Below are 14,543 nucleotides of genomic sequence, written 5' to 3'. Positions count from 1 at the left end.
TATTTATAACATCACACAACGCACACGACATGCACAAATTATTTCTCCGCATTTGACCCATCCTTGGTCAGTCCTTCCTCTGCAGCAGACCAGGAGCGGTGGGCTGCCAGCAAACAGCGGCGCCCAGGGACCCAGCTCTTGTCGTCACCATTGGTCAGGTGGTGGGGTTTTTTCATGGAGGATACCCCAGGTGAACACGGGGAGAACATGCAAACTCCACACAGAAAGGCCCCTTTCCTTGAGCAGCAGGCACCAAAGGCGCCTCCGAGACGGGAATCGAACCCTGGACATTCTAGCTGTGAGGCCACCCTGGTTTGGAGGCATTTAGCAGTACAGCTGGTGTTCCAGCAGACCTTTTGAGGCGTGTAGTGTCTGAATTCACAGCCATCGCGCAGCTCTATTCACTGAGAGGAATATAAAAGCTGCCTCGACTCTTCAGCGAACCGAGAGATGTTTTCATACAATGTTAGGAGAGAATACTCCTTTTCAGACGAACCTCTGAGTGAAACGCAGGTGCTTTTCTGTGACTCGGACGAGGTGAGCGTGTGTGAAAATGAGTGTTTCTTTCAGCACGGCCTGTAATTGGATACCGCTGGAAGCTCTTTTCTGCATTTTACTTCTGTCTCAGTTTGATAGGTGACTATAATGGAATTTGATCTGTTTTACATGACAAAAAATAATTTTCAATTCTATTTCCTGAGTGTTGTGTCCAACATCACATTTACTTTTGAGTGTTCACGTTCTTTATGTGTACATTTATCCACCATACAGTGCACTGAAGGTCAAACAATGTGGAAACAGTGATGACTACTGCTGTGTGACTCTACAATGATGACACACAGTGATAAAAAGTGTCCAAAATTTCAATACAGTGCCGAATTAACTATAATGTGACCATTTTCTAGACTGCAGAGTGAACAAAGCAATGCTAGCGGCTCTGAGAGGCTGCACTATGGCACAGCGGCGCTTTGAGCTACACGCTAACATCACCGTGCTAACATTCATCAGGCGTGTTTGACCACAGATTGATTAAACAAAGTCTCCTAATGCATTTACAGTGTTCACCATCACAGTTTAGCCGGTTTGCATGCTAATATTTTAGCATTAAACACAAAGCACAGCTGAGGAGCAACAATAGCTTTGCAGGTATTTGATCATAATGATAAGAAATTATGATGGTGCAAAATCCATTGATTAAACATTGACATTTACTGATATATGAAAGGCAATCTGTAGAACTGATCCTCTGGGGATCATGAACGCCTGTGGAAAGTTTCATGGCAAGTTTCAGCAAAATATTTTGCTGCTAAGTGACCACAAACATTCTGCTAGCACAGCTAGCAGCTTTGGTAGTTTGGCAACGACAGGCAGCAAAACGCAGCTGCATCAGTCTAATAATCCCCCAGTTGGTCTGATGGTGGCGCTAACACCCAGCTGTGGACGAAGAAATTCAGCTGCTCTGACATCTCAGCAACATTCACGACGTCTCTAATCCCGTAGAGAAATGCCATTAAACGCAGAGATTTAAAAAGATATATTTTAATAGTGCAGTGTAAGTATGAAAACAGCAAAATAAAAAGATAATTCAAGAGCTGAGGTTGATAAAAGGGAAGTTACTGTTACAGTCTTCTTCCAGGCCTTCTTTTAGATCTCTTCATTAATGACACTTAAAAGTCAAAGATATGAAAAACAAGACAGAGAACCTGAGAAAGAAAAAGAGATAATCACATAAAAATCATACAGATTCCACAAGCACCACCGATAAAAGATAAAACACAAAGAAGTCTCTTCAGATCCAACCAGACAACACGGGAACATGACCACTGCGTGAACGGATCATCCTGCCAAAGCTTTCGGAGGAGAAGGAGGAGGAGACACCTGTCACTCAAAGTGCTCGACCCTCATTAACCCCCACGGTCCGTCATCGCTTCCTCCACTTCATACAACAGGAAGACGGTTTCACCTTGCTAGAGAAACTGATCAGACACCACCATCCAATCAGCTGCAAGTAAAAGAGAATGTGGTTGCAAACAGTAATCTCCAACAGTGACACATAAAGTATGATACACGATCTCAGAGCAGGAGTCTGCAGTGGTCATATGGATTCACAAACATCAAGCCTCTGTTAACGCGTCTGTGTACAGTATTTACACTCGTTCTGAGAAGCACACCACCGTTATTGCAGCGAGGCATTGTGTAGCTTATGGCGGACGGCTTACAATGAGTTCATATTCAAACACGAAGATTATGTCTCTGTCACAGTTTGTCTTCATGATCCAGCTCTGTCAGAGGTCCAGCCGGCTCTCATACGCAGCTGTAGTGTGATTTCATTCGGAAAATTAAGACGAGTGCAAGATGGGAAAAAAGATATGTTTGGATGTGAGGTGTTAAAATGTCAAATTCTACCAGGACAGTGTTTTAAACCCCCAGAGGTCCAAACAAAGTGGACAATATGTCACACGCAGAGGTCACCCGGGCGGTTCTGTCATTACTCTGGCCGCCGAGGCCGGGAACGTGAACCTGTGCACTGCGCCAGATGGCACTGCACATCCAGATGTTGAAATGAGCGATGGTGCTGCGGTGCACAAATTCAAGGAGGTGTGTGTGTGTGTGTGTGTGTGTGTGTGTGTGTGTGTGTGTGTGTGTGTGTGTGTGTGTGTGTGTGTGTTTGGAAAGCAGGCTCACTCCGACAAAGGCAGTCAAAATGGAGAGGTTTCACCTGCGTGTCTGACAGATGGTCGTCTGTGAAAACACACCGCGTCAGCTTCACACACTCACAAACAAGCAGCAAGGCTTCAAAAGGCCTGTGGACGAACAAAAGGACGTCCGTCTGAACTCAGATTTTTAAAGAAACACACAGTTTCTCTGCCTCTGTTAGTGTTATAATGTACCGTTTCATTTGGTCACACGACACTATAGTGATCACCGATAATGTCCAGCACCTTGAGCACCATGACGGTTCTTTTTTTACACAGAAAACATGAAAAAAAAGTAAAAACAGAAAACAAAAATGGACTTGTATAAACGGATTCGTTGTCTCAACACTGTAGAAAATAAATAGATTTTACTCTGAGGCACTGGGGTAGTTCAATGTCTCTGAAAGCTTCCAGATTGTCTGCTCGGCAAGATCCACGTTCGCCACCTTTGGAGACAGATTAAAAAATATGATGAGAAAACAAACGATATCGTCGATAAACAGAAATGTGCACAGACACGTTTGTTTGCTGCAGCATAACTAGACATTCTTTCACAATGCAGCACCACCGCCGACAGCTCGGTCAGAGATTTGGGTGCGTTATCCTACTAGCGGCGGATTGCTATGTAGCATAAGCTAATGCTAATGCTAAAACTATGCAAGTGTTTTAAATGCACAGTAGCTACGCACATGAAGCTAACCACGAGGCAAACAGTCAACACAGTGCTCCATTTTTTTCTGGGAATTTGGGGGTTTTGGCCACCTGAGAGGATTTTATATCCTCAAGTTTATAAAATGACACATGAGGGTATTTAGTGAGCTCACGCCAGTATTTTAAGACGAAACAAAGGAGTCAGTATTTCCTGATAAGAGCAGTAAAGAAGCCTTCATGTTTAGAGGTCAGATTTAAACATACAAGGAATTTAATAAAGTATGAAAAATCCAAATACTTCAAAAGTTGGAGAGATTTTCCTTTTGGTGCATGGAGGGGACTCATCATCCCGTCCATTCATCATTTCAGTCAATGGCTTCTCACTGAGAGGATTTTCTGCTTTGCTCTTCTTATATCGTGATCAGCTGAAAAGCTTTGGGCTTTGAGGCCATGACGGCTGTTTTTTGACACCGTGTAGATTAAACAGAGCTTTAAAAATAGCAAAAGGTTAATGGTTTGATTGAATAATCATACAACTGGACACCCAGTCGTGCACACCTGCAGCTGCTCCTCCATCCGACACCACACCCAGCAGACAGGTTTGAGTCACTGTTTTCATTCCCCACAAACGCCTCTGTTAGAGCCACATGCTGAGTTCAAATCTCCCTCTGCCCTGCTGGTTTGGGAGGCAGACGAGAAAAGCTCGACTAAACCTCTGAACAGCGAGGAGACGGGGCGACGCAGACTTTGTGGAGCGGGTGGCCGATCTCTGATCTCAAATATTTACATGATGATCATCCTGTCCTGCTCGTCTTGCGTCTCTCTAACTCACCGCCATGTCCGAGCAGCGAGGCGAGACAAACAGACAAAACCTCAGCAGATGTTCTGAGACAAACACCTGAACGGAGGCAGGGGGGACGTAGAAGAAGACATCCATTATTTGGGACACAAATCGACCAAACTGTTATTATTAAAGCTGCATTAGTTGAGCTTTTTGGCCACTTGGTGGCAGCAGAGCAAGCTGAAATCAAAAGGCATTAAGTAAAATGGGAAAATATCCAGCTCTTTAGCTGCTAAACGTCCACCGGCTGGTCGCTAACTGTGTCCGAGCTGCTGCGGAAACGAGGCTGAGCCGCTCGACAAAAAACAAAGAGCACAAAGATGCTGAAGGGGAACAGCAGAGGAGCCACCCTTTTCATTTTGCAAAAAACGTGCATGACTATAATTCATTTAAAAATCTGTTGTTTTTAGTTTGGGATTTTAAGACACAGCTGATTTCTGTACAAGCACACAAACATGCACACAAACAAACACGGCAAACACAGGCCAAAGCCAGCAAGGGCCGAGTGAATCATTTACTTTGTGTTCGGCTGCGGGATCACGAGCAGAAGCTTCCTTCGTTGGGGGAGATGGTGTGCAGAGGGATAAGGCTTTCGCACTGCTCGCTGTCTTCTGGCAGCCTGTGGGCGGAGGGAACGGCCTGTCAATCATCATCACAGTCATCATCTTGACAACCATCATTATTATAATCATCCCTCAGCAAACGGGAACAAGCATTCACAGAAGAATGGAGAGCATAACTGCCGCGGAGAGGCGAGTCAGCGGAGCATGTACATCTGATTACGGACTTGACTTGGCGAGGCTGCGAGCTACAAACTGAGTCTATTGTCCTTGTGAGGATGTCAGAGAAGAAGAGTGTGCGGCAGAGTTAAGGTCGGCTCATTTTTAATAGGCCACACATCACAACAGCTCACTTTGAGTTCAGACTTTAACTCTGACTTCCAGCTCAGAAAACACACTCATCTGGTCCCAGATGTGTGTGTTTGCACTGAACAAACGTCCTTTTTCCTTTGAAAGCAGTGTAGTGGAAGCAGCTTTTTCACCCATTAAGCGTATGTGTGTGTGTGTTTACACTCGTGTTGCAGCTGCGTCACAGATCCCATAGTAACCGCATCTGACGCTACTGAGGCAGCCAATGTGACTAACACATCGTCTGAAGGAAGAGAGACACCTGGCAGTGACGGCGGTGGGGAGGACACAGTCATGTGATCAGTCCCTGAATACAGACTCAAATCAACTTTGTCTTTATAGCCTAATGAAATACAGGCAATTAAGACACAATGAAAATGAGATTTGTGAAAGCTGAAGTTACACTTTGTAATGAGGACGAAATCAGGGACTGAAACCACCCCTTCATAATGTGATGGTACAGTCCAACATTTCAACTTTTTTAATGCGGAAAATGTAACTATTTTTTCCATTTTTTGGTCCAAATTTTGTACTAAATCCCCCACATGTGGCTCTTGTCAGTGATACACACCCGCTGCTGGCCTGCAGAGGCTGGACGGACAGCCAGATGAGTCACAGAGAATATTTCTGAGATGATTTTAAAGACAGGAAACTTCAGAGACAGAGCTTCACTGTGGCCTCGTTGTGAAATCGCTGGCCGCTGGCTTCGTCACATCTCTGTTGCTGCTCCAGCATTGATTGCAAGTGGAAGCGGAGCGCCTTCGAGCAGTCGTTTCTGAGACTGCTTTGAGTTGTTTTGCTGAGATTTTCTGCATATTGAACACAAACTACACGTTTTAGAAACAGTCCCTGCTCGTGTAACCTTGCCAAAAAGAATAAGTGCTGCACTTTTCTCTCTGATGGATTACACACTCTGACTCACACAAGTGTGACGTCTCTGCAAATGGCTTTTCAACGGCTGCTTGAAAGGAAAGAAATCAATCTAGAAACTGTGTGCGGAAAACGAGGAACGAAACGCTTTAATGCAATCAGCCACTTCTCCGCTCTCTGAGCTGAAAACCACCAACATGTCCGCCCCGCCGCCGCGGTGTCACCTGTTATCTCTCTGTAGACTCAGCCTGTGCGTACCTGTGGATGCGCTGTTTCCTACAGATGAAGACGTATACTCTCCTCAGCCCCACCAGGACGGGGTCCCAGTTGTTGTAGTGGCACAGGAGCGTGGCGATGAAGAAGGAGAGGAAGACGGGGACCGCCCCGGCGAAGAACAGCCACGAGAACCGTACCTGTCCACGCACACACGGAGACAAGTGACTACTTACAACTGCTGTCACTACTGGACTTCACATTGCTTGACTGATTTGGGAACAATCATTCATTCAACATATTTGACTTACTAAAGGCAGAATGAGGAGGAAGAAAACTTACCTTCTGCATGCAAATATCTGCCATAATAGAGAGTGGGATGGTGAGGCTCAATGCCAGAGTCCCAATTAGAGACGATGTGAGGAAACAGCCCCTGTGGAGAGAGAGCAGCATCACCGGTCACGGCATTAAAAAGCTTCTGAAACACTGTGTTCTTCAAGCTGAAGGTCTACGAGATTCAAGTCAGAGCAGCTGAGTTTAACATCAGAGTACGCACAAGTCCTTATAGAAAATGTAAACTGTGATGACTTGGTGCCAGAGCTGTGACCTGAATACGTTACGGGTCAGGTGCTCACCAGAGCCACAGGAACTCTGAGAGAACGGTTCCGATGAGGCCGTTAATGAGGATGTACGTCCACACCAGCTGGCTGGGAAGCTCAAAGGCCTCGAAGCCCGTGTAGTGGAGCAGGAGGAAGCCCGGCCACAGCAGCAGCAGGTTGAACAGACCCACAAACCCTGAGAGACAAACAGAAGCTCGCGCTCAGACGTCTGTCAGCCGCAGCGGCGACAACTTCGTGGAATAAAACTGTTATACTGAGCAGGCGTCAGAGGCAGGGCGTGAACATTACTGAGGATGCTGTTAGTGACTGAAATAACTGCAACAGCTGGTACGCATTTTAAAAAAAGACATATATTCGGAGCATTTGCTTACCAAAGAACATGGGAATGTCAAGCTTGTCCTCCCGATCCACTCGTCTCTTGATCATCACGATGTAGACGGCGTACAGCATCGCCCCAGCCAGTGACCACAAAGAGCCTGCATGAATTTAAAAGTCAATTACGTCTGGAGCGAGGTTTTCAAACTGTATTAATTCAACACCATTAGGCAAGAGGGCAAAGTGCAATTTCACGGCACAACAGCGATGTGAAGGAGTGACGGGTACGGGCTGTCACCGTGCGTACCTACGGCGCCTTTCTCATCGGGGTTGTCCATGCTGGAGAAGCTCACGAGGGCAACACCTCCCATGCTAAACAAGAGGAGATGCCGCATGAAGTGGTGAAGGAAGGAAATCACTTTATAATGAGATCAAATCATGAGAGAGGCCTGCAGAGTCCAACATTCACAGCCTGCGCACCAGGAATTACACAGGTCCTTCAGTGTACAGACGCTTCATTTCCAACATGTCTGACATATTATTATCATCATTGCTCTTCTCTTATTGTTGGGCCTTTTAGTCAGGCCTTTCAGGGTTTGTCTAATATGAATATGGTTGGCGACAGTTTCCACAATAAGAGAGCGTTGGATGAAACCAACAACACTGTGGCAGTTAATGAAAGGGCTGACTTGACCTTGGATGTATCAGCAATGCCACAATAGGCCAGGGGGATATTAAACGCAGCATAATGGGTTCAGAGTTTATGTTTTGTTGGATGGAGTTGTCCCTCAGGACGGCGGATATTCACAAAAGATTTAAAGCTCCTCCGGTGAAGACGGCATTACATCACTCAGTCATAAACTTAGATTTCATTGCACAACCTGTGCCGTAAAATGACAATAAAGGAACCTCGATGCCTTGAAATCACGGTGCATAATCACAGTAGCTGATGTGTGTTTACACTTATCATATCAGATACTTCAGGAGAAAATGACTGCGAGAAAATGACAATGTTTGGGTGAGACTCTGATCAGGATAATGAGTTTAAACACACAGCCAGAGCACTCAGAGCGGTGTGCTCATCACAGTCAACTTCAGAAGCAGACACATAAAGCAGGGACACACACATAACGTCACGACAAAAGTTGGAAAGCCGAGTGAAACACGAAAAAGACATCATGTCCTACCTCAGAGCCACAGCTAACAGCTTGGACAAGGTGAAACGGTCGCTGCTGTTGCTGGGAAATATGGCCGCTAAGATGAGCGTAAACAGGCCTGAGGAGGGAGAAGAGTCGGCTCAAAGCAGTGGACGTACGTCTCTTTGGGTTAAATCAACACATGACGGCTAACTTTGTATTTTCCACACTGTTTTCATACAGACGGAAAGAGAGAGTCACCTGAGGTGGATGACAGGATGTTGACGATAGCGACCTGCGTGTCGGACAGGGCTTCCTGATAGGACAAGTTAGCCAGGAACCACTGGAAGAGAAGCAGGCAGAGGGGACAACATGACAACAAAAGCCCTGTGAGCCCGTCTAAGTGACGCCGTGAAGGTAGGCGTCACGTGTTCGTCCAGCTTTGAACGGCTCGATGATGTAGAATTCTTCCACCGTCGCGCGTTAAAGCTCTGTGCACGTAACGCATTCTAACGTTTCTTCATCAAGATCGTGATTGCTGTATCTTATTTACATCCTGGTGCTGCTCTGCACACGGCTATACTCAGCATCGCTTGGTTGCGTTTTGCTGCGTCGTGCTGCTTGCTTGCACGGCTTCTGCCTTTATGGAGTCCGTCTGTACGTTTTAGGCATCGTCTCGCTGGTTTCAAAGGGCTGCAGCTGATATCTGGCACGTTAACAGAAAAGCTGATTATCATCCTGATGACGACTCACTGTTCGCTCTTTGAGGGCCTAGTCTGCTGTGTGATTAAGACAGCCTCTTTGCACACTATTTATTTCAGGCTTCCTTTAATATGCATCAAACCTCAGAGTACGATAATTCCCAAACTTTTTGCGTTTTGAAGTGATCACGTGTAGGCCTGCGTCACACGCTCGGCTTTAATATTTCCCAGACGCTCGTTATCGTTCTCGTGGGGAGGATGAGTCACAAATTAAAAGCAGTTCATCACTAAAAAGGCTCTGTGATTAATGACCTGCGGGTGTGACGCTCATAAACCATCACTTTCTGCTCAGTTACATCATTCATATGTGTTAAGAGCAACAGCAAAACACATCACTCGCCATCTGAATAACACCAACAGAATCTTATTAATTAGGCTCTATAAGAGGCTCTTTTAAGCTTTTTGTTTTTGGTCTCTTTGCTCCTGAGGGAAATATCTGGCTCTTTAGCTGCTAAATGCTCTGCTATGTTCACCACTTGGTCGTCGTGTTTCTGCCGTGAGGTGCTGAGCAGGTAGAGCTCAGCTGCCTTTTGGAGATTATTCACTAAAAACAGCTGCGGCCGACACAGAGCAGTGTGAACCAGACAGAAGCTGCAGATTCAGGTGATGATCTCTGCAGGTTCATCACTCTGAGCGACCCCCCTCACATGGTCATGTTGTTATTATAAGGATACACACAGTGTGTTTTGGTAAGAAACGTGTAACGCAGGGCGTAGCAAATGTTTGCAGCTTTAATAATAAAAAGATCTTTGAGTGCATTCCTGCTGACTTTACTCACCACAAAGCAGAAGAAGAAGCTGATTTTGGCCACGTCTGTGATCGTTAGCTTGCCCACCGTGCGCAGCATGGCCTCATGGTCCTTGGCAGCTGGGTAGGACATGCGGGACAGTTTGGCCTCCAGGGCTTGAGTGGAAGGCAGCTGACGCACCTCCATGATATTACTGAAACGCACCCGCTGCTTTTTGGAAGCTGCTGGAGGCGCAAATGGAGAGAGAGGAGTGAGCCGACAGAGGGAAGGAGAAACTGGTTTTATTTGAACGGCCAAACACAGAAAACGATGCTGTTTTGAGCACAATCGTTTCATTACGCATCATCCGTATCAGCTGCCGCAGCCTGATGACGTCGCTTTAAGCACAGCTGCTGAAAACATGAACGCATGAAAACACATAAACATCAGAGACCCAACAAACGGCCTCAGACGCTTTGCTGTTCAGCAGCCTCTCAGGCAGCTCTAGAAACTGAGGTCACTGCAGCTTTCCTGAGCTGCATCACTAAAAAGTACAGAAACAAAAGACTAATCAGATTTTTCCAGCCGAGACAGAGGAGAGCAAAATCCTTTTGCTCTTAATTTTGGTTTTATTATGAGGGTATGTGACAGAAAAGAGGAGAAATCAAAGCCTGCACTGCTTTCACACCGGCTCTGAACAATGATTTTATCTCTTCTCACAGCTCACCACTGCCCTCCGTCGTCGACCATGAGGTGGTCAATCACACATCAGTGAAACATCAGCAGCTGCGTACTCACAAGATTCACAGTCTCCGATTAAACAGTTTGACGGCTCAGCAGGTACATCCTGGAACTTCACTGGAACATACAGTGGTTCACTCTGCACACAGTCGAAGGGAAAGTCAGACATTTACAGATGTTAAACAACTGGTCTGTGTTTGCGCAGTGGGATCCCTCCACTGTCAACACTTCAGCTACGTACCAAACAGTTGTTCACAGTGGTGTCAGTGGTGCAGGGTGCGAAGTAGGCCTCGGCATCAGCGAACTGCAGGAACAAGCAAATCAAAGCCTCAGTTTCAAAACCAAGAATTCTGATTTTGACTGGATTTCAGTTCACTCACAGTGTCTCAAAGGCTCAACCCAGAACTTAAAAACGTTGCTTTCCATCATCAACAAATGTGCCTGGTTTTATTCGTGAAATAAATATTCTTCTAAGTGAGCTAGACTCAGTGTAATGGAGCCATATTTTAGGCTGTCAAAAGACAAACAGTCTGCTCTGGTAAATAAAATCGGTCATAATCCAGGATTTCCTCGAGGTTTTCCTTCACGCCTTTCTGCTGCTGATGCAAACGTAACTAAGAAAAACACAGTCCATAAACCTGACGGAGAGGCTGGGTTGTGATTCAGCATCACTGTCAGAACTGTTCGGAGAAAACATAGCATTTCAAACATTTAAACACACTGCCCCCGTGTGGTGAGAGCGAGGCTTAACTACTCACAAACGCAGAGTGCCGGCGTTTCAGAGTGCCAGTGCACTGCTGCCTCCAGGGCCGCCACAGCAGGAAGCCCAGCAAATACAGCACAAACATGGAGGTCTTGGCGAACGTGCTGAAGAAGGGTTTGTTGTACTCCTGTCGCTTGAAAATGTACTGTGGGAAGAAGGAACAGGAGGAGGATGTAACAGCTTGCTTTGGTTAACTGAAATGTGTTGCAGGCTGGGAAGTTGCACACTTTCACGCTCTCAAGAAGCAGGTTTGGTCTCACAGGTTTCAGCCGCTCCTGTTTATTTTCTTTCGCTTTTCAAGTTTGTCAAGTTAAATATAATTTTTCCACAGGAGGAGAGTAACAAACGATATTGACTCAGTATAATGTGACACTTCATGCTTTCACTGCAGAAGGATTCGTTGTACTTTTTGCTCAGTTCATGCGTCTGATGGCTGCAGCTGCTGTCTTTGTTCAGATTTTCCTCTCGCTTGTCCGAAACACTTTTTGGACTGTGACAGGCTGCATGTTTGCTGCTTTCCAACAGAGAACATTTAAGATGTTTATGTTTGACGCTGAAATGGTTTTAACTGTCCAAAAGTACATAAAGTGATAAGAGGACCTACAGTGTTTAATACTTAAACATCCATCCATCTATACCTGACTATCCCTTTCCCTTCCTGGAGCCTATCCCAGCTGTCATCGGGCAAGAGGCGGGGTGCACCCTGAGCCAGCCAATCGCAGGGCAACATATAGAGACAGACAACCATTCCTAAGGACAATTTAGAGTCACTAACTGACCCACGCATGCACGGGAAGAACATGCAAACTTCACACACTGCCCGACCCGGGGATCGAACCAGCGACCTTCATGCTGTGAGGCACGCGCACTACCTGCTGCGACACTGTGCCGCCCTACTTAAACATTAACTAAACATTAACAGATCAATAATTCAACTCATGTATTAAGGGTTGGGTTAGCACAGCGGCGCCCCCTCTTCGTTGCAGCAGGTGTGAAAACTAACTTACTGAGGTTAGCTCAGAGGAGGCCACCCAGATGACATCCACCAGCAGGAGGATCACCACACCCAGGGCCATCCGCCTCCGCTGGGCTGCAGAGCTTCCCTGAGAGCTCACCCGGTTCATGATGTAAACCCACTCCATCAGCACACTGGAAAGAGATGAACAACAGCATGTTGAAGACGGAAGACGTTCAGCGTTTACTAATCATTAATTCATTCCAGAAAATATTCTGTTGTATTTCCCAAGTTTTCTGGAATCAGGGTTGTATGAAACAAGAAAGTCTTCCAGTCAGAAAGCTCTGTGTCATATCGTACTCAAAATGCAGAGATCATACAAATATTACATATAACTCTGATATGTAATGCTGTAGATAATTAAGCATGGCAGCACATAAACGAGGTGAAGCTGAAGTAACTTCTGCACGGCGTCGCCGATCATGCAGAACTGTGACAGCGAACACAGCAACCGTAACCAGCACAAATCTGTTCGACTGTTTGTTATTCAGGAATCCGCTCTGACTTCATGTGAAACTCCTCAAGGCCACACAAGAAGCGAGCGAAAGGTACGACACAGAGCAGTGCAAAGGCAAAGTATGACTGCGACACCCTGGCAGAGCTGCGAGCAGCTCTGAAACACCTTTTTCACGCTGCAGTACACACCTGTTTGCCAGCAAAACGTACACTCTGAAATGTTGTTCCCAGGCGCCAGCTCAGATCCGCTGTGTGACGCAGTGAAGAGCGACCAGAGGACTCACTGCTAACAAAACCCTGCCACAAGAGAAGGAACAAGGCAGTAATACAAAAAACAACAGCTAAGACTGAGGCTACAACCTGTACTGAAGCACAAGTTTAAGTATTTCCATCTTCTGCAACTTCGTACTTTCCTCCACGACATCTGTCAGACAGCTTTTAGTTTCCTTTCAGATCCCAATCTGTCGTATCCTCTCTGTCCTGTGAAAATCACGTATCTCCAAATGTGCTGATTTAGATTTTTTCTGATGAACTGAAGGATGAAATGCTCCTTTACAGAAACTTCAGCTAAATAAACTTTAAAAAGCCTCTTGGATCAGCTGAAAATGCATCGTCACAAAGCTGAAAACTGGCTGATGGAGATGTGTGGTTCTCACAGGACGGCCACGCTGCAAACATGTGACGATCTTACAGAATATGATGCATTGCTGTAGATTAATCTACAACAGTGCATAAAGTACTTCAAATGAGCCAGCCAAAGTATACAGGATAGAAAACCAACCATGTATTATGTACATTACGTAGAGATTATAAAAACTTCTAAAAAAATTCTAAAATTAAACTACCAACATCTTATTTTGTATTGAGAAATACTGTTGCATAGAAACTGAATTGAACTGAACAAAAACAACATTATTTCATAGCAAAACACTGACAGGGGACACTTTACTGCTAACTGAGTACTGTGACTTCTGATACTGTCAGCACTTCTTGCATACTTTTACTTACTTGAGTAAGATTTTGAATGCTGGACATTTATTTGTATTGGAGTACTTTCCCAGTGTGGTATCAGTACTTATACAGTTCCTGACTGTTCAATGACAGTATGGAAGTTAGCTAAGTGCCATCTGGCTAAATGTCAGCTGTGGGTGGTGTTCATAGTAAACAACTTCTGTTAAAATGGAGCTGTGACGTTAATGTACGTAGCTACGAATCGTAAGTTAACTTGTTTAACGGCCAATTTCCCATCTGTGAACGATTAGCCACTTTCTCGTGGTCATTTGAGCCGCATCTGCGACCACACAGAGCTAGCAAAACAGCTTGCAAGCTAGCTATTTTACTAGCTATTAAACTGTTGCAGACTGGAGGTGAACAAGTGATGCTATGTGTTGTGTTTCAGAGTAAAGTTAAGGCTAGTTCACAGACGGGATCTGGTTCTGCTGCAGCTAATGTGTGTAGCTAACGTTAGCAAGCAACAACGCTGTGCTAGCTACGTTTACCTGTTTATCAATATCAGATAATGTTAACTAACGTTGACAGGCTAAGCGCTAACAGCTTGCTTGATTAATTCCTAAAATGCTTGATTAAAGTTGTGTTTTTCTTTACCTGGGTGTGAGAAGAGGTCATTTAGCTTGCGCCATGGTTGATTAGTCGTGTCTTGCGCTGCTGAAATATCGACTAAATCACAGTTTTTACGATAACACTACTGACAGCCGAATGGTTGTAAACATTAGCACACCCTAACCTCTTCATTATCAGGTGACATCACTTATGTAGTGCAGAGAATTCTGGGACATGTAGTCTTAGAGGGGCGACTCTCTTCCTTAAAAG

General features: G+C 45.5%; 1 protein-coding gene across 2 annotated transcripts; it reads right to left on the bottom strand.

Moving 5' to 3' along the window:
* Window positions 1–1,523: 1,523 nt before the first annotated feature.
* Window positions 1,524–14,483, bottom strand: LOC139340553 (solute carrier family 35 member F5-like). 2 transcript variants are annotated; one of them, XM_070976442.1, is made up of 16 exons: window positions 14,319–14,483; window positions 12,903–13,010; window positions 12,250–12,391; window positions 11,238–11,387; window positions 10,721–10,783; window positions 10,537–10,618; window positions 9,790–9,983; window positions 8,512–8,593; window positions 8,302–8,389; window positions 7,422–7,486; window positions 7,171–7,275; window positions 6,815–6,974; window positions 6,522–6,612; window positions 6,225–6,379; window positions 4,707–4,807; window positions 1,524–3,142 (listed from the first exon to the last, which is right to left on the bottom strand). In XM_070976442.1, exons 3-15 carry the CDS (start codon window positions 12,382–12,384, stop codon window positions 4,726–4,728), a joined length of 1,452 nt encoding a protein of 483 aa, XP_070832543.1. In that variant the 5' UTR covers window positions 12,385–12,391; window positions 12,903–13,010; window positions 14,319–14,483; the 3' UTR covers window positions 1,524–3,142; window positions 4,707–4,725. The 2 variants fall into 2 exon arrangements, with proteins under 2 accessions (XP_070832543.1, XP_070832544.1); XM_070976443.1 differs by lacking the exon at window positions 14,319–14,483 and having other exon boundaries at window positions 9,790–9,980; window positions 12,903–13,026.
* Window positions 14,484–14,543: the final 60 nt, after the last annotated feature.

This window comes from Chaetodon trifascialis, chromosome 12 (assembly GCF_039877785.1).
Source record: "Chaetodon trifascialis isolate fChaTrf1 chromosome 12, fChaTrf1.hap1, whole genome shotgun sequence".
Lineage (NCBI taxonomy): Eukaryota > Metazoa > Chordata > Actinopteri > Chaetodontiformes > Chaetodontidae > Chaetodon > Chaetodon trifascialis.
The sequence above is the reverse complement of the archived record's forward strand: the minus strand, read 5'-3'. Positions and strand labels throughout refer to the sequence as shown.

Bases quoted from the DNA above. Each gene is read 5' to 3' on its own strand.
- LOC139340553 (XM_070976442.1), bottom strand. From the start codon at position 12,384: ATGGAGTGGGTTTACATCATGAACCGGGTGAGCTCTCAGGGAAGCTCT. The intron at 10,784-11,237 runs GTGAGTAGTTAA...TTGTTCCTGCAG, and splicing joins AACGCCGGCACTCTGCGTTT to TTCGCTGATGCCGAGGCCTA. The intron at 6,380-6,521 runs GTAAGTTTTCTT...GTGCGTGGACAG, and splicing joins CAGATATTTGCATGCAGAAG to GTACGGTTCTCGTGGCTGTT.